At 43.3% G+C, this 24911-nt stretch overlaps 1 protein-coding gene across 1 annotated transcript in view; it reads left to right on the plus strand.

Moving 5' to 3' along the window:
• Nucleotides 1-24911, plus strand: part of SNX3 (sorting nexin 3) — a 322699-nt gene that overhangs the window by 221035 nt on the left and 76753 nt on the right. Inside the window, exon 3 of the mRNA XM_069606551.1 lies at nt 11657-11781. Within this exon, the coding sequence (XP_069462652.1) occupies nt 11657-11781 (125 nt within the window). The remainder of the gene's footprint in view (nt 1-11656; nt 11782-24911) is intronic.

Here is a 24911-nt window from a genome sequence, read left to right on the forward strand (position 1 = left end):
TTCCAAGCCAACAATGGCATTAAGGGATCCTTGCGGTAATAATAGCAGACTTTTAAAAACTATTTTCTTTTATATTTAAGTTTGCGGTATTAACATAACCCCAGATTTCTGCCCCAAACAAAGATGCAATAGCCTGTTTTTGGTAAATTTCTAGGGCGGGCGAAACCGCTCCTCTTCCATGCTTATCAAAAAAAAAAAAAATCACTACTCTACTATATTTCTCTAGGGTAGATCCCACTTTTTCCAGTCGGGCTAACCAAAAGCCATTTTCATGAAATCTTGCCCCTAAATATTCATAGTGTTCGACTTGTTCAAGTGAACCGTCCACTACTCTAATATCTATGTTCAATCTTTTTACAAACCTAGGTTTGAAGACCATGGACATTGTTTTTTCATTGTTCAACACCAATTTGAAATCCACACATCTTCAGGAATTATGCTAGTGTATCTCTTAATCCCTGCAGCGATGTGGCTAAAAGCATTGCATCGTCTGCAAAGAAAAACGCTGGGCATCTTTCCTGCCCCATGATTGGGAGTTCTAACCAACTGCTCAGCAGTGCAGAAATAACCTCCTTGATGTGCACGCAAAACAGGAGTTGGTGGGGGGGGCGACTACGCAACCCCGCTTCGGCCCTTTACTAACTTGAAATGGTTCAGTTACTTACTCAGCTAAACTATAACGGACAACTGCAATGTTCTCTTGAGTACAGAAATTGCACTACTGTTCTTATTTCTTTTGCTTAGGGTTTTCCAAAGCAAGTTACCGGGAACCCTGTTAAAAGCTGTCCTGAGGTCTACAAAGACAGCATAGATCCTTACCTTGAGCATGACTGTATATTTATGGATAAGTAAATACAACTAAAGCTTTGATCTAGTGTGCTCTTGCCCTGCTGGAAACCGGCTTGCGGGGCATGATTTATATCATCATCAGCCCGTTGTTGGATATGTCTTTAAAAGTACCTTCACAAAGGTTTTCCCAGAGTTATCCAACAATATCGGACGATAGTTGGCAGGCTGATTGCCCCCCTCCTCCCCCCCATGCCCCTTTTGTATATAAGGGACCCTGTTCGTATTAATACATGCATTAAAAAGTTTACAGAAGACTGGAGCCCCGATCAATGGTTCATCCTTAAAAATGTTGATGGGCACCCTATCCGGACCATGGTATTTTCCACTTTTTTTTTTTGTTGCTGCAATGGCTTCATATACTTCCTTCACCCCTATCTGTATCCCAGCCTCCTGAGTCTCTGATACTGGTCTGATAGTCATCCGTTCCTCCACCATACAAGCCTAAAATGGCACTTCAGGTGTGCTATTACACTGTAGAGCAACACCCCTTAACCTCGGCCCCACTAACCAGTTTCCAAAAAGTTACACTATCTTGACTTTCATAGGCTACCAGAAGGCTGATCCATTCTTACCTAATGTAAGCATTGTTCTTCTCCTTGACGGTTCTTTTCATAATTCACTCTAACGGTTCGCACAAGAGCTTTATAAACGCGGCTAGAGGAAAGACTGTCAGCTAATGATTGTTTAGCTGTTCCACAATCCTGATCATACCACTTTACCTTAAGAAGCATATGATTCTTTACAGCCCTCCTGGGGACAGGTAACAATACAAGAGAGAATGCCGTTAATCACTTCACTAAACTCCTGCATCACTTCAAAGGCAGAGATCCCATTGCCACAGATTTTCTCAATATATTGCAGGGCCGCCCTGTAAATTCTAGGTTTTGCATCCTGTTCTCCAAGTGTAGCCCATTTGACAGAACGCAGAGCATGACCAGACACCATCTCTTATCCGTTCTTGGAGTGGTTTGGCCTTTACCCTGTGTAGGGTGCTTTGGGTTCCCACCGACTGTGGGGTATTGCCGGGTCCCTCGGCCCTCCTCCCTGCTAATAGAAAAAGCTGCATGCCTTCTGTGTCGTGGCAGCATTCCTCAGAGTAGGCTTCTCTTCAGCTGCTGTAGAACCACGGTTCAACCTCTTCCTGGGTTCCCCACGTCGGTTCATCGTGTCTGTCTCCTCTTCGGCCATAGGCTGATTCATTCGGCACTGGGGACTGCAGGCGCCGATCAACCGCTTCTGATTTGGGCAACGCTTCTCCGTTGGGCTTGGTTGAGACTGACTAACTTCAGACTGGCTTGGTGCTAGCAGCGTCCCGCTGGCTTCTTGACTCCTCTGCATCATAAACCTTCTGCATCAAGCTACTGCTCTATTCCGCCCTCCAGGAGGATATTCTCTTGCGACTCACGCCACAGGACATCCTCTTCCCTTTCCTTCTCCTGGTGTTGCTTCTGTGGTGTCTTTATAGCTCAAGTTGAAACGAGACTGATCTGTTCATTCTGTGTTTCTTGTAATGAGTGTCTGAATAAAGGGTCAGACACCATACCTGCTATTTCTAAAGGGTCATAACTACAATTCTACTGGTCAATGCCCATATAGCCAAGAAACACCTGGGCCTTCTCTCATGAGGGAGGATGAATAAAATCCCTTCCTGGGAATTTCTTCTCATCCATGAGGGAGTCTTTCTCCCAGAGGAATCCTGCTTACCTTACCTTGCCTTGTCCCCTCAGGGGTATTAGCGGGCTCCCGTCCCTAGCCCCAAAGGGGACTTTCCCCTTAGTGGGAAGGGGAGAGGGTACAATTCCCAGCATCCTGCTTTCTTTTCACTTCTAAAACTTAAAAGCAACCTACCACCAAACTTTTTATGTGTGTGTTGCCATTGTGGGACAGAACCATTTAAAATTTTACACAAAGTAGTGTTGTCAGGATTGGTGAGCCAAGGGACAAGTAAGGTTGTGCATAATCCTCAGTGAACCATTAAATTGAAAGAGTTAAAATAAATGTCAATTTTTTTCTAAGAGCAGTTAACAAAGAACAGCCTTCAACAATCTAAAGCCATTAGTTAAAGAATTACAGATGAAGCGTTTGAAATGCCCCCAGAATTCCTCTCTATCATCTGCTGTGCTTTGATGGATCCACTTATCGTAGCCAAAGAAACATGAGGGGTAGCGCAGGCTGCTATTTTGCACATTGCTAAAACTGTATCACGGTAAACTCACTGTTATAACGGCACAGGGACATTTGAATGGCTTACCTAACAAAACTACATACTCGTATCTCTTAATGGTTTAACCAGGCGCATGAAAATATCTTGCAAAAAAAATGAGGGAAACTGCTTATTTCAGACCCCAAAACCTAACCGTTAAAGAATTAGAATTTGGGAAAACTGGTAAAATGGCAGGTTTTGGGGCCATGAACCGATTTACTGACTTGTGGTGAAGGCTTTTGAAAGCTGTTTCTGTTTGCTTAATGCTTAAAGAAGCAGTTCAGCTCTGTAATTTAGTTTTGCCTCCAAATTATTGAAGCAAGCATACAAATCTGAATTTGGGAAAATGTTACAGTGCCAGACAGAATTACTGTCCTGGCGCAAGTATTAAATTAGCTGCTTGCTTTCTCTTACCCAAGCAGTCAAGCTTGGAAATCAGCTGGGCCTCCAACTCTGCCCCATCTCACTTCCTCATGAACTTGGTCCGCCTCCCCTGTACCTGTGTCACTGCTACTCAGTGCAGCTAGTTATATAGCGTTTAATAACAAACTTTAGGCTGATCTGAAGCACCCTTCTTCCTTGCAGCCAATCTGGACTAGTGAGGGTCATTCAGTTAATCACTAGTTTAGATTACCTGCCCTTGGTAGCAAGGTTGGTCTGGGGTCCATACGATAACACTGGTTTTTGCAATATGTTTTACATTGTAAATGCCCTCCTTCTTAGAAACGTCCCCAACGGACAGTGTGGTCGCACTACAGGCTTATCAGATGTCCTTGAAAAGTTGTACTTCATGTCTTATTCATTATATGGGATTTGCAAAAATGTTTACTTAATAACTTCATTATCGCTGCCGCCAATTAACGCCTGCCTCGTATGACTGACACCCATGAGCAAGCAGCCCAAGCATTGTTTTTCATGCCATCGTATTTTCAAGATGGCAAATTCCCAAAATAAATGTTTAGATTGATTCTATAAAATGAGGATTTAACTGTTACAATTTTCAAGGATGTGTTCTGCGAGGGTATGTTAAACATGTTTTCATAAGCTACGGTGTGTACTAAATCTCTTCAAAATAACACATTTAACAAATTGCCTCAGTTTTTTTTTATCCAGTTTTCTTTCATAAAAAAATGAAATTAGCTTGATAATGTCTCTTCAGCACGAAATCATTTTGGCATTAAACATGGAGCAATGTTTTTGTAATGTAATGCATAAACGTGAAATATTAGATTGATAAACCTTTTGTGGATCTTTATGCTCTATGCAGTCTGCTTTAAAAAATATGTTAAATATAAACTAGCTTTTCTGGTTTTATGACTACTTTCGATGTGTCATTTGCAGGAAATGCATTTTTATTTCACCAGCGTCAAATGCAATTGAAACTTACTTTAAACTTTGTGTATGTTACCTGGGTACGTAAGTAAGACTTGTCAAACTCAGTAGATCTAAACTCAGATATATCGATATGCATCTCGCTGTATTTGCTAAAACTTGTCGAAGTAAATAGGCATGAATGCACAAAGGCTCCTGGGTTATTGCTTGCTTTGGATTGAAAGTTGTTAAGTCACAGGTAGATTTGTACACTATTCAGCACATGGTTTGACAACGAGTATAGACTGGGAAAAAACACCTCAAGTAGGTTATTAGGAAGAGGCGCAAATATTCTTCCTTCCCATAAGAACTCTAGACCTAGGCAGCAATATCGTACTTTGGTGAAAATAAAAAAGGGAAGCATTACCAAATGCTTGGGAGAAACTGGAGACGATTGCCAACTCGTAAGATTCGAATTCCTTTTGGTTGCTGGTGACATGGGGGGGTAAACTAATACTCTGCTCAGCTAGGGAGCAATATTGCAGCTGGAGTGTGGAAGAGCCATTTTTGTAAGGCAAATCTCATGCAGCATATGCATGTTGAGGTGAATTACCGCTAGGGCACTGAGGGAGAACTCTGTGTCAGGGTAGCAGTTGGGTTTCGTTTCCTTCCATTGCTGTATCAGAGGTTTGCATATAGATAAACGTCTGGAAGCCAGGATCTGACCGTAAACTGCCAGACTTGTACAAGTCTGAGGTATTATCTGGGGCTCTGTTCTGTAATGAATCCTGTGGTCATCACTGATCCCCCTGCTTAAGATCTCCTCCCATTTGGCCAAGGGACGGCTGCCGGTACCTGATCCTGACCTTGGGGGTGGTATTATGGGGGACGATCACATGGGAGGAGATGGCTGTCGGACAGATGCTGTGACTCCATCAGGAGAAACGCAGTATTCTTCCGTTTTAAATTGGGGGGAGCCCATAATTCCTACATCCATGATGACACACTGTCACGATACAATTTCCTCCAGTTATAAATCTGAAACCTTTCTCAATAAACATTCTAGACTGAATGGCATTCACACCTCACATGTACTTAACATACAGAACACATCTACGATCTCTGATGTTGTAAGGTAAACATTCCAAGCCAAATCTATTTGGAAGTCCTGTTAACACCAACTCCCAGAATGCCTAGAGTACCGGGACGAGGAAGAGGGAGAAGGACTTAATGTGGATTGGAAGAAACCGGCAAAACGTGTGGACTAGCTGTTGCAAGGTGAATCAGCTGTGCGAAACATTTAAAGAAGTTTTTTACTGGCAATCAGAAGTTGGAGAGAGGAGATGCAGCATGGGTGAAGCAAGAGGCAGAAATGCTGGTCAAGGTAGACGCTCAGGAGCTCACCGGGCTGAGGCATGCAGGTGCTCCGAAGCTGCCGTTTACCAGCAACCTGGCGAGAGATCCAGAGGAGCATGGCAGGCTCCAAGGTGAAGCCGTGAGGTAACCAGCAGCAGAGGAGAAGCTGTGTCGGACGCGGTCGAACAGAAAAGCAACCACTTTACTGGCGAGTGGAAACAAGACAGGGAAGAGCTGAAAGCAGGTCTATCAGCTGGGGAAGCCATTCCCACATTGTGACTTCACTGCAGTGGTGTGCAGGTTGTCAGGAATGCTTTGAAACGCCAGCGACTTGGCCCAGGGAGGGTGGGAACCCGGGGGTGTACACAGACAATTGAAAGAGTATTTTGAATGCCGATCAAGCACAATTCCTCATGCCTGAAATGTCAATATGGGGAAAGCTGGAGCAAATGTGATTATAAGCAGATTAATGTTAATGAAGAAGCTGAAAGACAAGATTTGTGCAAGTCCCATATATGAAAAGCTCATATGGGGAAATTTGGAGCAAGCGTTGCAATAAGCAAATAAGTACTAGTGAAGTAAAGAAACAGTACTTGAACAAGTCTTCATATGTGAGAGGTTCATATGGGAAGCTTGAGATGAGTAGAATCCAGAATTAATGAAGTATAGACAGTACAGGAATACAACTGTGCTGTACTAGGGAGAGAAAGAGAGCCTTTAGGGGGAAGGATACCTGGCAGGAGAGTACACCAGAGGATCTAGAGAACCCAGAAGGGGATACCTGGCAAGAGAGTACACTGGGGAGTGAACTCAGTGTATGAAAGAAAGACATTGTACAAAGATATCCAGCAGGAGAGTATACCAGGTGATCTGAGGAAAATACAGAAGAATTCCTGTGAAGGGACTATGACAGGAAATCCTCTATAAAGCACCCATGTAAAAAAGAAAAGACTCTGCCATTTGTGAAGCAGTTGTGTAAAAGAGACACTTTGCCATCTATTAAGCAATTGTATAAAAGCCACCTTTTCTAGCCTTGAGACGCTGTTACTTGGAAGAGACATTCTTGCCCTCCTTAAAGACACATTATTTGGGGGAAAAACATGTTGCCATCAACCCTACAGATAAGGGGGTGTATCAGCCACTTTTACTCTCTCAAAATCGGCAAATACGACCCAAATATTTAAATTGGGAGTAAAAATACCCACAACAAGAAATAGTAACTTGTGCCCCTGCTTTCAGCCAAAAGCTCCCTGGATATGTTTGGACCAGTAGTGCATGTAGTACCACAGGAAGAAACTGCTATTATTACTGCGTGATTGGAAGAAGTAAACATGTATCTTTTAATGGACATGAATGAATAACCTGGTGCAACGAAATAATTATTGCAAAAACATTTCCAGTTTCCAGTTATAACATATTTACTCGCGTATAACTCCCCAAAAATATAGGGCGTAAAATACTCCCACTTCAAAATCCTATTTGGAGCACTGTTTTCCATTCTTCCTGAAATAATCCAGTGGTAGGGTACCACGCTCTGGAGCAAGTGACTTCTCTTTTGTGGAACCCATTTTTGTTGGATTTGTTCAATTGATTCGCTTTTGAACATTTTGGTTAAACAGAAGTCGAACACTTTTTCGTTGCACTTCTTGATTGTTCATTTTTAGTGTGAGGGTCAGAATTGTTTTGGACACAAGGACGGTTGATAATTTTGACGACAAGGCACATAGTTTCCTATTGCAGGGAAACTTTCTTTAGAATAGGGACATAGATGCCTTTATCCAACCGTTTTTCTTTTAATAAAAATGTCTGTTGAGAACACTACCACTTTGTGTCTCTCTCATTTCTGACCCATCACTGTTCTTTGTAGTATGTTTAATTCAATTTTAGCAATAGTGAAAATTCATGAGTCGTGGCGCCTTGCAGAAATAGTTCTATTTTTGAACAGGGATAGGAGCAACCCAACTAAATTATCAGTAATTTTCCCTATTTGATGCTTATGTGCAAGATCTTTTTTAAGGTGAGGAAAAGGACAGTAAAGGTAGAACAGGGGCACAGGCTGTTGTTGCTGCAGACAATGTATGTAGAGCTGTATAAAGGCACACTGTACTTGGATTGTGGCGATCTGAAGGCTATCTCGATTCCGTAGATGGGGACATTCTTTTGGGAGGTTCTGTAAGGAATCAACCCTGCATTCATTTTGCCAATTCAGTCCCTTCATGATGACGCCAGAGGCCAGATGAGGCACACTAATGTGGGGCAGAGGTTACAAGCTACTTCAGTTGAGAAGGGGGTGAAACATGGATGCGTCTTGGCCCCAACCTGATTTATTCTCTTAACAATCTTGAAACATGGTTGCATCTGGCCAGAGCTCATCGACCAAAGATGGGAGATGTAAATGTTTGTCTTCTCCTTTTTGCAGACAATGCAGTCTTCTTGGCACAGACAGAAAATTAGTTGATCAAACAGCTGAATAGTTTCTCGGGCGGATAGCTCAGCGGCAACGTGCTCGCCTTGGAAGCAGGACGACACGGAGCAACACTGGTTCGATCCCCGGGTCCGCGCTTAGAAACCTCTGGGTATTAAGCGCGTTATAAATAACCTATCATATCATATCATAAGACTTGTACAGAGAAAGGCATGGAGAATAATGGGTCTAAAACCGAAGTAATGGGTTGCGGGTCATGACCGGCATTTGACATATTCTCTGACTACTCATGCGCCCTGATGGATAGCTCCCTTTCTGAAATGCATTGGCCATTACATCTGCTCTCTACTGTCTTTCCTATTATATTTTAGTACCCGGCAGGGGGCCAGGAGGGGTGGCAGCCTCTCAGCAGGTCGTAACCGGGGATTGCCAGACGGTAATCCCACATGCCCGAAGCCGCCTCCATGGCTAGAGGCTGCCATCTTCCCCTGCTAGGCAACGAGGTAAGTGGTCCTACTCACCCATACCCTCTTCCCCCATACAGATGTCCCTCCTCGCCCTGAACCCCCACTTACCTTCTTTCTGTCCATTTCGTGAGTGGACGCGCTGGGATTGCTTCTGTCCCCAGCACGTTGTTTCCCGATCTACGAGAGGTCGCCATGGAAAAGAAGCGACTACATGTAGTCCCTTCCTCCTTTCCATGGCGGCCATTTTTTTTGTTTACCTTTTTCCTATTTTTTGATGACCGCCTTGAAAAGGGAGAAGGACGTGTAGTCCCTTCTCCCTTTACATGGTGGCCATTTTGTTTGTTTACTTTTTTGTATTATTTTCAATTGCTGCCATGGAAAGGGAGAAAGGACTTTGTTTTCCCTTCCACGGCGGCCCTGTTTTTTTTGTTTTTTTTAATTCCTTTGCGAAACGCCGGAGCGTTTTGCAAGTCAGACAGAAGCTTTTAGTACCCAGGTCCAACGAGCTGGGGTACTAATAGCAATGATCCCCTCGCCAGGGGGGAAAGGTGGGCCATTACCAATTCAGGTGAGGCCCTTGCTACGCTCTGGACTGTAACTATCGGCTCTGGGGCATTACCTGACTCAGTAATGCTAACACGGTTCGGGGATTGTTGCTTAAATTATATTTGTGATTTATAAAAATGCATTTTTTTTTTTTGCTCATGAAAGTTCTCACTCTAAACCAATACACATTACGTGGTGCTTTTATTGCGCTTCTGTTGTGAGCACACAGCATTGAAGTTAGTTTGCTTCAATCTATTGCCTATGTTTGAGGGTCATGATGCCCACCAAAGCAGAAACTAAGTATCGGGGTGCTACCTTAGAAACTGTGCAGTTTGTCTCTCAACCAAAAGCACTTGGAAGTCAGACTGAAAAGAGCAAACTGGATTTAAAGTGGATAGGGTGAGGCATACTTGGGCTGAACTGGAAGATTGTGGACTGTTCTGTTGTAGGCTGCTCCAAGTCCATAAGACCATGTGGGACAGAATGCCATCTGCGCTTTTTGATTTTATTGCTATGCAAAACTGTGATAATTTTCTCTCAAAGGGTCTCACTTTTCAGTGCAGCATGTTAAAAAAAAAAAAAAAGAAAAAAATCAAGGTATAGTGCACACATGTACTTTGCTGCGCCTTGAGAACTGACGCACCAACAGCTACTAAGTGATTTGGCAACATGGCAACATGGCATCTACAGAGTAACTTGTGCATTCCAGAAACAGCCTTTTTTTAATCAACTTGGTATCGGCAGTCATGGGCTGCCTTTAACAGCGGGCAAACCTGATTCAAACTGTATTTAACTGCACATCTTCTTGGCCTGGTGTCAGAATTTGGGTAAAATATAAAAGTATTTCTGCTTTAATTTTATGGCCTATGATGAGAGAAAGTTAAAACTGCTAAAACCCAATCTGATTTAATTTCATTATCGGCCTGGAGGTTGCACCCACAGCACATGTTGGGCGCTTTTTGTTCTGTTCTTGGAAGCTGCAACATCTTTCCTAGGAGAACAGGATATGCCTCCTCTAGAAGTGAGGTAGGAACTGGAAGTTTCAAAGGGGCCTCTGCAACACAATGGATAAGTCACACCTGAGAGATAATTACTGCAGCCCTTTTTTTTAGTCATTCAGAATTCTTGAAGTGGGTTATGCTGTGGTGGGAACCTGCACTGGGCTTGCTATATAGTGACCAACTGCCTTGTTCCGGCTGTGTGCCGCCTCTGCTTATTCAACGGTTGCCTGAAGCCCTTGGCCCGAGTTGATCCCTCTTGAGTTGCTTGGCCACAGGCTTAAGGGAAAGAGTGAATTCTTATTGGCCATGCATAAATGTGGTTCGCATTTCCCTTCACACTGACTGACAAATTGATTTACTAGAGGCATTGAATGGTAAAGATCAAGGCTGAAGGATATGGTGTACACCCGTACTTGACTGTCAAAAGCTGCTGATTGGTACTCCTGATTGTATGCATTAACGTGGCTATTCTCGGAAAAGAAAACCTCTTTGTAATGCATAGTTATCCAGCTTGGACAGATTCAGGTACCCAGTGCTCCAGATAGGATTTGGAAGTGGGAGTATTTTACTCCCTATTTTTAAAAGTTGGGAGTAAAATGCTTTTTTTAGAGTAAAAATGTAAGTCCAATTCCCAATGAGTATTTCATAAGTGAGTACAAATATGATTTAACTGAAAAATTGAAATGTTTTTGTAATATTTATTTGCACCTAGTTATTCATGCACCTTAAAAGATACATTTCCAATCAGCAGTTAAAATAGTAGTTTCGTCCTGTGGGGCTACGTGCATTACTGGTCAAAACATATCCATGAAGCTGTGAGGGTGAAAGCAGGGGTTCAAGATTGAACTTGTCTTTTTCCTGTTTTTTGTTGGGAGTATTTGCCAATTTTTTGTGAGTTAAAGTGGACGATACACACCTTATCTGTAGGGCTGCAGGTACCTAACATTTAGGAGAAAGATCTTCAAAGCAGGTAATGTCCTTGTTAATTTGGTAGTATATGGAGCTAGCAGATGGCACACTTAAACATATAAAGGGGTGTATAGGTGTTTGAAAAGGGGGCGGGAAAAATGGAGGGAGCTAATAAATGATGTAGTGAAAAGATGGGCACAAGGCCAAGTAATGGAAGTTGAGCCCAAATGGTGCTTGGGTGTTCACATTGCTAACCTTTTGAACATGGTGTAACAAATAATGGCAGACATGCACAAAAGGATACATGTTTTAAATCTATCCTGTAGCTCAACGTGCTGCAAATTGTAGACTTGGTTTTATATTTGTATGTAATAAATGCAACCAGAGCCCTCCAAAAATAAAATCTATAGCCGAACATATAAACTTGCAAAAAGTTAACTGAACTTCCACTCTTGTCCATGTTGAGTTTCTACCAGATACCTACCGACAATAAAGCTCCTTGACACATGTTATAAAAACAGACCAATGACAGCCAATGCAAGTTTCAATAGCTAGATGGTATGAAAGTAAAAATGTTGTTTTCTTTTAGGTGGTTGTGCCGCCTTTACCTGGGAAGGCATTTTTCCGCCAGCTTCCTTTTAGAGGCGATGACGGAATATTTGACGATGCGTTTATAGAAGAAAGGAAGCAAGGACTTGAGCAGTTCATAAACAAGTAAGTATGGGGTATTTTATGAAAATCTCTTGTTCTAGAACACAAATGCATGTATTGGTATACATAGAGCACAATTTCAGCTGTGCAACATGCATCTTCGTTTATAGTCAATTTCCAGATATTAAGAATGGGAAGCTTCACAGCATAATATTGTCTAGGTCCTGCAGTGGGTGAATGTTATGTTAATGAGTTTGTAAAGCGCTGCTATGACCAAAAGGTTTTGTGGCGCTGCGTTAAGGCCTTCTGAGAGAGGACCCGACAACCGGCCAGGAGAGGAGAATGGAGAAAGTGAGAGATGATAGCAAACAGCCACTTAGGTTCAAGAATTAAACAACTTTTCAGACCTTTTCTAAAACATAGATGATCAATAGTGTTCTGAATGGGCACAGGAAGTGAATTGTACAAAGCAGGGGCAGCAGTTGAAAAGGCTCTGCCATCTGCAGTAGATTAGCGTAACTGGGGAACATGGAGCAGATACAAGTTGGCGGAGCGAAGGTTATGAGAGGGGCGGTATCTCCTGATTGTATAACAAAGGTAGGTGGCTCCACATCCACAAAATGCCAAGTGGACCAAGCAAAGAGTTTTAAATTTAAAGCGGCTGCTAATCGGAAGCCAGTGGACCTTCCGAAGCACAGCAGAGGTGCGCGCAAACCTAGGAAGCCTCAGAGCCAAACAGGCTGCCGAGTTTTGCAAACGATTAAGGGTTTTGATTTTTGCAAAAAGAGTAGCATTACAGTAATCCAAAATTCCCATTACAGTAATGGAGACCACCAGCTCATGCAGATTATAGAGCACAAACAAAATAATCTTTCTGAGTATCTTGAGCTTAAAATGGGCGGCACTACATCTGGCCTTACTCTGGGGCTCAACTGAGAGATGACACAATTTTGATTCCTGCATTTTTCACAGTTTGATCTGGGACAGGGAGAGAGCCCAGAGAAGAGGGCCAGAAGTCAGCCGACCTGGCGGAGCACTCCAAGGGATCAGCACCCATAACCATGACCTCAGTTTCGTCAGCATTGAGTTTGAGACATTTCTCTTCATCCTGCCTCAGATGCCAGACAAGCAATTCCTAAGGCGAGTGGAAACATGCTCCTGATCAGGATCGACATACAAAACAAGTTGCATGTCATCAGTACAGGAATAAAACCTGCAGCCCATGCGCATGAATGAGTTTGGCCACAGGGAGCAAGTAGATGTTAAACTAAGGGGGAGAGATTGCTGATCCCTGAGGAACTCCACAGGAAAGAGGCAGAAGAAAAAGGGGGTAAAGAAAAGAATTGCGTCCTTTCTGACCGGAACGATTGAAACCAGTCAAAAGCCAGGCCCCTAATCCCATTATCCCCCAGGCATTGATAGTGATTCTCATGCTCAATGGTGTCAAACGAGGCAACAAAATAAGGACACTTACACCGCCTGACCTAATAAAAGGGAAAGGTCCTCAATGACCTAGACCAGGACTGATTCTGTGCCCATTAAGGGTCGAAAACCTAATTGGAAAAGATGCAAGATGGCATGCAACTCCAAAAAAAACCTCAGCTGCTTTGTCACTATGGCCTGAAGAATCTTCATCATACCGAACAGCAGCGAGACAGGGTGAAGCTTTGCCGGAATAGCCAGATCCAGAGGTCTTTTTCGACGGGGGGCGGAAACCACAGCGTGTTTTCAAAAAACAGGAGTGATAGTCTGCAGAGAATAATTCACTGTGTCAGGCGTGAAGCTTGCTCAGGTCCAATACATTTCAAGACCTGAAGAGCAATAGAGTCTGTGGGTGAAACAGATCTGAGCAAATAAACAATCTGAATAAAACGCCCTTGTGGTCAAGTCCTTGAGTCATAAAAATGTTCCCTGGTCTTAATGTTTTTTTAGAAAAAAAAAACATACACTGCATGCAGTCTTGTCCCTCCCATCATCAAATGTAGGGCCTCCCCACAAGGTTGACTGCTAACTATTACCTCCTGCACCTATGCTTGTAAAGAATCAGTGGGATGCCATGTCAGAGCTCAGCTTGAATGTTGAAGATAATGTTTTGTTGATGTTATAGAAAACATTGGTGCATTATGCTGATGGGGCCATCATAAAGAATAGTGTATGAAGTTTAAATATGTTGGTTAACATGGCAAGAAATTGAGCTGCAAGTCCCTAAGAAAGGAATTGGAAAATAAGTTTGCATTTGATGGCTATGTTGGCGGGTTTCAATGTGAAACTCCCTACTGCCATTAATAAAGACTTTCGTGGTGAGTTTTACCGTTGATTCTATTAAGTGCTGAGATTTGTGGAGCGATGGATGCATTATGGCTACATAGATTAGAAGGTGGATCATTGCAGAGAATCTTTGGAAACCATCGGAATTGAGATTGTCTGCACTCTAATTGCGTTAGCTCCTTTTGTATTATATATTTTATGGCAGACTTTGGTTAGTTTGCAGAGGAAAATGCACTTTGGGCGCTACTGCAAAAAAGATTTCTTTTCCAAATGGAATGGAGCAGCAAGCCTGATCTAGTTCTAGATGTTTTGATATGCTTGCGAAGTTGGGTGTTGGGTTTGATCAGTCTTCCTCCATCTGTAGCTTTAAGTTGAAAGTACAAACGGTAATGGAAAATGTTTTTGCAAATGAAAGAAGACTGCCAAAGAATACTTCAAATTCTACCTGCTATTGATTTGATATGTTATTTATAATGCGCTTAATACTCAGAGGTTTCTAAGCGCGGACCCGGGGATCGTACCTGGGTTGCTCTGTGTCTTGCTTCCAAGGCGAGCATGTTGCCCCTGAGCTATCCTCCCGAGACAAGGATTAAGGATTTACAGCCATACCTTACTTGGATAACCTGCCCAGAGAAAAGATGGTGCAGTTTCAAGGCCAGACTACAAGTAGTAACAGTGGAAAATGTATGCTACTTTGAGATGACTTCAGAATATTGAATTTGAAGTATACAGTATAAATAGACGTTCACTCATGAATATTAATCGACACAGACAGGGCACAAAATGTGCTCTTTTTTACTAGTGATATTTGACTCTTGGTGAGTAAGGAATGATGTGGTGTTTGTATGTATAGAATTGAGGTGGCAAGTGATTTTATGGCTGGCTACTAGCTTGCAACTTGAATGTTTGCCCCCGACATAGCTTTGATGATTTGATATTGTTAATCAGCGCCTTTTACCATTATTATAGTCTCAATGCACTGGTGATGGGAACTATTCAGGGACAAAAGTCCTGAGTGTTGAAGGTCACGGAGTAGGATTAGAATGCATGTGCTCATTTGGCCAAATAAGTCTTAGCAGGGCTGGCCAGGCTCAGGTAGAAGGCATGTATGATACCGTTTATACCGAAGAGAAACAGAAATAAAATGTGCATATCAACCATCCAATAGACTGCCATTCCACTGGCCGTTGCGGTGCGGTCCATATTGCGCAAGTGATTACGCAGAGAAACTTGAGACGAGCATCAACAAACATACATTTACCTTTCTGACAACCTGAACACTGGTCCTTATAAACCACCCTTTAACAACCCAGTGGCACTAAGGTTACGGGTTGGCCGCCAGATCCTGAATCATGGGTTGCAGCGAATAACAACTTTTTTCAACCTACTGGTCCTGAAGATGATGACCTAAATGACCCAAGTCCTCGAAACCGGTCGACCCCCTTCTGCTTCGATATCCTATAAGCAGTTGGGATACCCCTTTTTTATCAGTACTGTTAGGCAGACATGGTATCACAAGAAGGACGAGGGGACAAGATATAAATCACCAGTTTTATTTACTTCAAAAGGGGGTTGGAAGAACTTGTGTCTTGCACCAACACTAAAGATGGGAGCGCACTCTACCATCTAAAACAAAAAAGAAAACCGTCCTAGCCTGTCTTTAGTTCAAAAGAATAACAAAATAGAAAATCTATTGCCTGCCCTCTAATACCCTTGAAGTGAAATAGGGATATGAAACACAGAAAATCAGTGGGAAATAAAAGGATGACAGACTGGCATCAAAAGATTCTTGCCCACGTTGTAGAACACATGGGTGGGGTGGAGCACTTGACGTATGGGCGCACACTGCTATGCGTAAAGGGTTTTGACCTCTTGGTCTCCCTTTTCCACAAATTCAGGTTAATCTCCTGCGTTTTGCACCACTAACACCAGTTCCAAGCTCTTCAGCACAAACTGAAAAGTTCCAAAGGAAAATGTATTTTAAGTCTCTATAGGCCCCCCTTAACCGGGCCCCATGCTCTCAATTTACATTTTTTTCCTTGGTTCCCCTCTTTTGAGCTCAAACCATTTCACTTTACATTCTCGTGGTTCCCTTCCCTTAGCTTTATTATTTAGCGTTTGCTATGGAACTTGTAGGTTTTTACACAGTTCAAATGTTTGACAAGATTCAACAGTTCGCACAATTTTCTCAGGCTCTCTTTAGCCTTGGCTTTAACAAAAGAATGTCTCCGCCTAATCTCAATTTCTAGGTCTCCCTCGGTCGCGCTCGGACCTGTTTGGTTCCCAAAAGGTAATCACAGCTCAATTTCCACACTGTTACTTTATTTTTCAATTTCCCTTAATTTCAAAAAGAACTTCAAGTCCCATAATGCCTTTCATGGGTCTTTTTATTTCCTGCTTACTTTCTCAAATTCAATGCTCAGGTTCCCGCTCCAGCTACACTCATGCTCATCGAGATTTCCTCTCTTGCCCTGAGACTCACCCGGTTAGCGAGTCTCTGGCAAGCAACTTCTCTGGAGCTCTCTGGTTTAAGGTCAGGGTCTTCCCACCTGCCCCTCAGGTACCTGGACTTCCCTTCTTATACCCACGGGAAACGAGTATTTCTGTGGACAGAGTCAGCAGGATATGATCTGCCCTCTGTGGCTCTTGGAAGGCACACCTCATCAGCCCTGCTGCAGCCCTACAACAAAACAGGATCAGCGTCTTGGCCCTCAGCTCCCTTCCAGACTCTCCAGAGTTTAAGCACCTTCCTCTGCTCTTCAGCTTCTCTAGTCCACACTGCATCCCCAGCTCACTCAAAGCATGTCTCTGCTCCACCTTTTATACTGACAGGGAGTGTTAATTGGAGTCAGGTGTGGGTGGTTGAAAAGGGAGGCCTGACCCTGCCTGTCTTCGTTAATGGAACAAGATGGAAACTGCCCATAGGAATCATAGTACATTGGTTCCTATGGGCAATCTTCATAGCTCTGTTCCTGTTCTTCTTTGTCCCAGTGGTTTTGAAAGAAGACAATGGGGAGGAAGTATTGTAGTTGTAGTTTTCCCTAATGATGGAGGGAAACAGCTGTAAGTGTTTGTCAGGGTGAAGGGGGCAGATGTGTGGTTGTAGGTAAATGGGTTTTAGATGATAATGTCCCATAGTGACTGTGGGGATGTCGGCTAGGGATATATCTCTTCTCCTACGCCTCCCTTTAATGTTAGTACCTTTTGAAATTGGGGAGGGGCAACAGGACAGGATTCATAACCTATGAAGATGGAGGAATTGTCGGTAGGAATTTTTCAGAAAGGGGAATACCGCGTCTCTCCGGAGGGCATTCCTCCAACTGTCCCCAAGTACTCCCTGATCAGGTGATCCTCCCGCACTGGTACACCCTCGGGGTCTGGCTCCAAAGGCGATGGCAGTGCCCTGGCCACCTGAACAAAGAATCCCTGGGGTCCATAAGGGAGAAAGCCCTCCGGTTCTCGCAGTACCTTGCAGAGTGGCTGGTACACAGAGCACTGCATGCATTGCTCCCTCCTTGTGACTTGAAAATGTTTTAGAAATGCATAGCATCAACAGCATATCTATCAAACCTATTTCTCTGTGGGTGAATAAAAGGAATTGCATCCATAAAAAAAATGTGGAATGTGAACAAATCTGACACTAAAGGTTGTTTTCTATTGTTTCCTTTTGATTTGGGCTATTGTATGTTTCTTTTTTTACTGGACAACGAGACACGTATTTTTGGTTTGAGCATAGGAACAGGTTATCTCCTCTATGCTTTTAGATAGGTGACACAACACTGCCAATTTAGGGACAGCACACCCTGACGGGGACAGGGGTGCTTCTACCTAGGGTCAGTACTAGTTGCGCTATAGATTGATTGCTAAAGTACATCTTTTACCTTTGTGTACTCCAGGCCATTCCTGTGTATTACACATATTGTCTGGAGAAAAACTCAATAGCATAAAAAGCCTTGCTGTCCCCGATTGTTATAGTGACCAGAAGGATAGATCAGTTTGTCTGAGGGGAAAATACTTCAAACAAAAACCCTCCTGAAATGAACTTTTATAAAGTAGTAACAGATAACTTGATACATTGCAGGACAAGCTGGAGGACTAGAGACAGCATAGGCTAGTAGAGTGGAGACTGACGTGAGACAGGACTATGGCTGCTGACGATACATGTGCTGATGCAGTGGTGGGCAGAAAGAAGACCAAGAACTGTCAGGGGTAGGAGCTAGAACGCCTAGTGAAGCAGTCGGTAGCATTCCGGTGGATCCAAAATCCCCCAAAGGGACAAACCTGATGGCTCGTAACACTCGGGTGTGTTACAATTTGTAGCCCCGGAGCCATACTTATATGGATAACAGTTGCCACAGTTCGAGCACTGGAATGGCGTAACCCCTATCTTGAAGAGGCCCGTGGTCCGGCAGTATTGCCATCTTGAAAGGGTCAAAGGGTCATTTGCAGTCTCCCAGTCTATCGAGCAGCCAATCGAGAATCAAAATAACAGCAGGTGCGCCATCTGCATCGCTCTCAGGTCCTCCTAAGTGACCAAAGAGGAAAGTGCTCAGTTTGGGGGGAAAAAAACGGGCAACTGGCAAAGGAATTGTAACAGCTGGGATATTTTCATACCAACAAGAAAAACAGTTGCAAGGCTTTTTTGTTTGTTTTAGATAGATCAGATACATTTAATTGACCTTTTATGTTATGTGATCGAACAGCCCTTTATTTTCTGTCGGATTTAGTTCAGGCACTACATATAAAACCCACGGCTGTCATTGGTAATCATATGGCGAGGAGTACCTTCAATTTCAAAAGAAAGGGGTACAAGGCAGGAGAGCCCACTCCCACCTGCTTTATTTGATTTTACTTGGAAACCGTGGTTGCTTCAATTAGGTATGGGAAACACCCAGCCAGTGCTCCAAATAAGATTTTGAGGTGGGAGTATTTTACTCCCTATATTTAATTTTTGAGATAAAAATGTGATTTCAAGGGAGTAAACATGAGTTTTCTCCTTCACAGGATTAAAAGTGACATCCAGCAGACACGTGCAAAAGGTTAACTGTATGGACATCATAATCATGTTGTCCACATCATGACAAACCAGATTTCTCTCACAATTGACAGATAAAGCACAGCGTGCAGAAGCACAGGCGCCCTCTCACAAATGGAACAGATGAACACTAATAACATGAGCCTCACGTGCAGGCAAATAGGTACAACAGCAGCATGAGCTGCTTAAGGCTTCCCTCACACAGAAGTTAGTAGTTTGGGTAGGAGCTGTCCAGGCTGCCCTCACACAGAGAAGGCAAATCTGGACAGCAGCAATGCCCACTCAGAACAGATGAGGAATGGGTCTCTGCAGTAGAAGCTCTCCTCACTTAGAACAGGTTTAACATATTCTTCAGGAATGCACACTCCCTAATATAGAAAGGGTATGCCTTGGGCCTCAGTAAATCATGCTTGCCTCACATGGAACTGGAATGTCGTGGGTCTAACCCGTACAACGTTAGCACAGGTAAGGTCACAACAGTCGAAGTTCCACTCATAGAGATGTAACTGCATGGGATGGAGCTGTGCACGCACCCCCACACTGAACAGACAAATGAAGGGCCCCAAATTCAACCTCAGGGTTCGATTAGCAGGAGCTAGAACTAGCTCCTCGGCGTTGGGCCTCACCCAGTAGGCAGGAGCTACTGCAGGGGAAGCAGGAGCTACCAGAGATGCTCCTTTAACATTGTGTCCATTGTATTGAAAAATGTATTAGATGTGTTCTAATTCTTCTTTATTAACATTCTCATAAACTCAAAGCCATGTCACATTTTCATGTTTGGAAGGCACCAGTTGGCCCTAGGAGACAAAAGTAGCTCCTGGTAGCTGTTGGTCTCAAGCTAACCAGGCTCTACTATGCTAGAAGCAGGAGCTAAATAGCTCCCAGCTCCCCTCAATTTTGAACCCTGCAACCTAGAATTGCATGAAAAGGGAACAGCATAGGCCTTGGGAGTCAAGATTCCCATCACAAAGGACTTGCCCAGCAGTGCTTAAGTGATCGAAGTTCCCCTCACATAGAATAGGGATAGCTTACTAGCAGTGGGAGCAACACCCACATAGAACAGGAATAGTTAATTACTTCTGCAGTGCAGGCTCCTCACAGATGGAACTAATATAGAAACATTGATAGCTAGTAGTTCAAATAAGAAGTCTAACTCTGCTTCCAGAATCAGAAAAACTTAACATAGTAGGAAGTTCGTAAACCATAATTAGAAGTCACTCAGCCTTAGAACAACACATAATTTGTGTACCAATGCGCTGCCACTATTCAGCTGGTTCATTTCCTAAATTATGTTGGCGAATGTGATGTTAATATTACAGGAGGATAAGCCACTCAATACCACTTTCATTTTTCCTGCACATTTGATCTCTTCTGTATATATTTTAATTACGACGCAGGCAAACCTGGCCAATTACACAGTAAAGCAAACTTAACTTTTTTTTTTTTATTTTTTTTTTTTTATTTGTTACACGCCCAGACCCTCAGGTGTCACGGCGTGGTTAAAAGACAGCTTAGCAATTAGTAAAATTCAAAACATTACATTCGTTCCATTACATGATATAAATTACAGAATATTCACAACATTATACAATAGCCTAAGTATTCACAGCAGTATAAGATGGACGGGGTCCTATCTTTGGGTGCTAATATTGGTTGAATAACCAGGTTTTTAACTGTTTCTTAAAGATCGTGAAGGAAGATGCTTTTTTAATGTGGATGGGTAGGGTGTTCCAGTGTTTAGGGGCTAAAGTGGTGAAGCTGCTGCCCCCTGCTCTTGTGTTTTTGAATCGGGGGGGGTCCAGGAGGAGTTTGTCATTGGATCTAAGTAGTCTCATGTCGGATTTGGGATGCAGAGTGTTATTGAGGTAGATAGGTCCTTTTTTGGTAAGGCATTTGTGGGTGATGCATAATGTTTTGAAGATAATTCGGGCTTTGATGGGGAGCCAGTGGGCATTTTTCCTAATCTTGGATATGTGGTCTGATTTTTTTATGCCTAGAGCGGCCCTCAGGACTTTATTTTGCAAAAGTTGCATTTTGGCTAGGTTGGTGTTAGAGGTGCCCAGTAGTAATACATTACAGTAATCCAATTTCGATAGGACCAGTGCTCTGGCTAGGGTGAGGCAATTTGCTGGGGTCAGAAATTGTCTGCTGAGTGCAATTAATTTAGAGGTGTAGGCCGTGGAGGAGGAAAGTACATTGATCTGTTTAGTCATGGTCAGGCTGGCATCGATGTACACGCCCAGTGTTTTTACTTGCTTTAACACTGGAATATTGGTACCGTCGATATTGATGATTGAATATTCTGGCTGAAGGGTTGCTATTTTGGCTGGAGATCCTACGATGAGGACTTCTGTCTTCTCATCGTTAAGACATAGGCTGTTTAATGCCATCCAGTTTTGTATGATGACGTAGATTTTATTGATAGTGTGTCCTGGTCATAGTTGCCTGTCAGTGGTATAAGGATCTGGGTGTCATCCGCAAAGTTTGTGTATATGACACCCATTTCGTCAAGTGCTGAGAACAGGAGCTTGGTATATGCATTGTACAGCGTGGGAGAAAGGCAAGAGCCTTGGGGTACTCCTATGGGGACTGGGATGGGGTTGGCTGCTTCTTTGCCTATGGACACTCTGGAGGTGCGGTCGGTTAAGAAGGATTTCACCCAAGCAGTGGCTGCCCTGGTGAAGTTAAACTCGCGGGTAAGTGAGTTGCAGAGTTTGTCGTGGTCCACCAGGTCGAACGCGGCTGAGAGGTCCAACAGCAGAAGAATGCAAAGTTTCCCTGAATCTCTGATGGCATCCATCTGGATTTTGAGGTCCAAGAGAGCTGTTTCAGTGCTGTGGTTAGGCCTGAAACCTGATTGTCTGGTGCCGAGGAGCTGATTGGATTCTAAATGGGTTTGAATTTGGTTGTAGGCTAGTTTGTCGATGATTTTGAGTAAAAATGGGACCGTGGTTATGGGGCGATAATTAGTTGGAATGGTGGGGTCTAGATTTGTTTTTTTTAGAAGCGGGGTAACCCAGGCTTCTTTAATGCAGGTCGGAACTGTATTGGAGTTGAATGAGGCATTGACAAATTTAGTGATGAGGGGTCAGGGTGTGTGCACAGGCTTTGACTAATTTGGCCGGGACAGTGTCTCCTTTGCAGTTGGATGCTTTTAGTTTGGAGATTGTGTCGAGTACGAGGTCGTGGGTGACTGGTGTGAATTGGAAGGGGGGGTTGGAGTTGTCACTGGAAAGGGTGCAGGGATTAGGGGAGGGGGAGTTTTTGGTTGCTAGGAGTAGTTTTTTGGAATTGATTTTATTTTGCAGCATAGTGATTTTGGAGGCAAGAGCGTCTTGTATGGTGGTACACCATTCTTTACTTGTGTTTGTGGGTGTGTCGGTTGGGAGTGGATTTTCAAGTTCTCTAAGGATAGAGAAGAGCTCTTTGGAGTCTGATGCTGCATTGCTAATGCGAGCATTGTAGGCGTTTGCTTTGTGGGTGATGATAGCTGATTTGTAGAGGGTATTTGCGTCTTTGAATGCTTTGGCTGCGTCCGGGGAGGGATGTTTATTATGGACGTGCTCGAGAGAGCGTTTTTTCCTTCTAAGGACGATTAGTTCCTCGTTGAACCAGAAGTTGGATTTTTTATTGAGGCGTCTTAGTTTGGAGGTGACAGGTGCTATGGTGTCAATCGCTGTGGAGAGGCATTTGTGGTAGTACTCAGCGATGGTAGTTGGGTCATTGCTGAGGATTGAGTGTGTATCTAGCAATTTGTTCAAGGTGGGGTCGAAGTTCTCAGCTGTGAGTTTTTTCGGGTTTCTACTTTCAATGGTGTCCATAGTTATATTCTTGGGTGTGCAGGGGTTGTCACTAGTGATAGTAAATTCTATGCAGTAGTGGTCTGTCCAACTAAGTGGGGTAATCGGGCCTAGAGTGATGTTGGTGTTGAGGGAGAGGATCCAATCAAGGGTTCTGCCCTTGGTGTGAGTGGGGACATTGATGTGTTGACAGAAATTCATGTCATTTAGTGCCAGGAGAAGGGCGGTGGCTTTGGTATCTTGGTTGTCATTAAAACCGAGATTCAAGTCACCAATGATGATACATTTCGTTTTGGGTTTAAGGAAGGGCGCCAGTATTAGTGGGATGTCTGTTTCTGGGTGGCTGTTTGTGCTAGGGGATCTATAGATGACCACTATGTTAATTGTGGTGTTTTCATTCAAGGTGAGTTTGGCGAGCAATAGTTCGTACCCTGCGATTATTTCAATGGAACTTGATCTAAGTTTGATGCTATTTTTAGTAATGATTGCAACACCGCCTCCTGGAGTGGTGGTCCTATCAGATCTGAGAATGGTGTAATCTGGTGGGATGGCCAGTGCTAAAAGAGGACCTGAGGCTTGGTGTAGCCAGGTTTCTGTGATTACTAACAGGTCTAGGTCGAGTTTGATGATGAGGTCATGAATTTCAATGGCGTGGGCTCCAAGGGAGCGGGCGTTGATGAGTGCATTTTTTAGACTAATGGGGGGGTTGGGATCCTTGGTGAGAGAATTTTTAGTAGGTGGGCAACACGGTGGAGTAGTTTTAGTTACTGTAGGCTGAGTGTGTTTATTATTTGTTGTGTGGGCCGAAGGATTAGGTGATCTGGGTGGCTGGGACCTGGTAATGGTGTTGTGGTAACCTTGTGCGTGCTCTTAATCGGGATGTTCTCTTATATCCTAGGATAGGGTATGTTTTACCATTGATTGAAGGGTTGGGGAGTACATGTGGATCATTGATGATGGCTGGGGTGGGATTCTGTGTTTTGAAGTTTCATGGTAGAATTGTCTGATTATAATCTGATTAAAGTCTGCATTTACTGGAAATAGTTCTACTTAATGGTATGCAAGTGTTGTGATACGATAGCACAGAGAGGCAAGTGCTTAATGCTAAAAATCTGTATCTAATTTCATGGCCAAATGGTGGCTGGCCTCGGTTACCCTTAGATCCTTCTGAAGTCACTAATCAATCGACTGAGGTAATAATAATCGCACTGTTTAGAAGTTAAAGAAGCCCTGCATGACAACAGTTAAATGCCTATCTGAATTGCCACTAAAGTAAGATGGGTTTCCACTTAATTACAAATGTAACCAATTCATTGTTTTGTAACAGTGCTTGCACTGACTGGAGGGTTAGGTTTTGAATGTTTTAAGTGTAGTTTTGAAGATTTGAAAGAGCCTGTGACCACTATGGTTGTAGTAATAACAAATACTCACCCTTGAGCAAGGGCCTTGATGCCGCTGACAATGTCTAGTTACACTTACAAGAAATATTACATGTTAAGGTTTAATGGAAGTTTGAACTAGACGTTGCATACTCATCGGTGCCCTAGATTTATAATTGGAGTGTAAATTAAATTGGAAGAGTAACAATAATTTGCCTTGGCAAGAGTGTTAAATAGTATGTGAAAGGCAACCAGAACGTTACTAAACTTGAAAATGAATAGAACACAAATAAAACAGTTGTGTAGCAAAGATGACTGGCTTCAACCAAGTAATTACATTTGGGAAAATCTCTCACACATTATGTATGAACACACCACATAGATGCATCTTGATGCATCAGTAAGATATCTCAGGAGGTTGAGTGCTCACAGCGATGTCTGAGAGAACTGCAGGTCGCAGGTTCGAATCCTGGCAAGGCCAACTCGGCCTTTCATCCTTCCGAGGTCGGAAAATGAGAATAGACTTCTGTTGGGTGGTAATTGTATGTAACTATGTTCTTTGTACAGTGCTTTGGCGAAAGCCCAATTAAATAACACATCAGTATCATTGATGATGCATATATACACCAGAGGAACTCAGAAAAATGCTTTGGTGCAATGCAAGCAAGCATTCACTGAAAAGCATCATTTGTTTGTTAAAAGAATACTTCC

Source organism: Ambystoma mexicanum, chromosome 4p (assembly GCF_040938575.1).
Source record: "Ambystoma mexicanum isolate Mex_15411 chromosome 4p, UKY_AmexF1_1, whole genome shotgun sequence".
NCBI lineage: Eukaryota > Metazoa > Chordata > Amphibia > Caudata > Ambystomatidae > Ambystoma > Ambystoma mexicanum.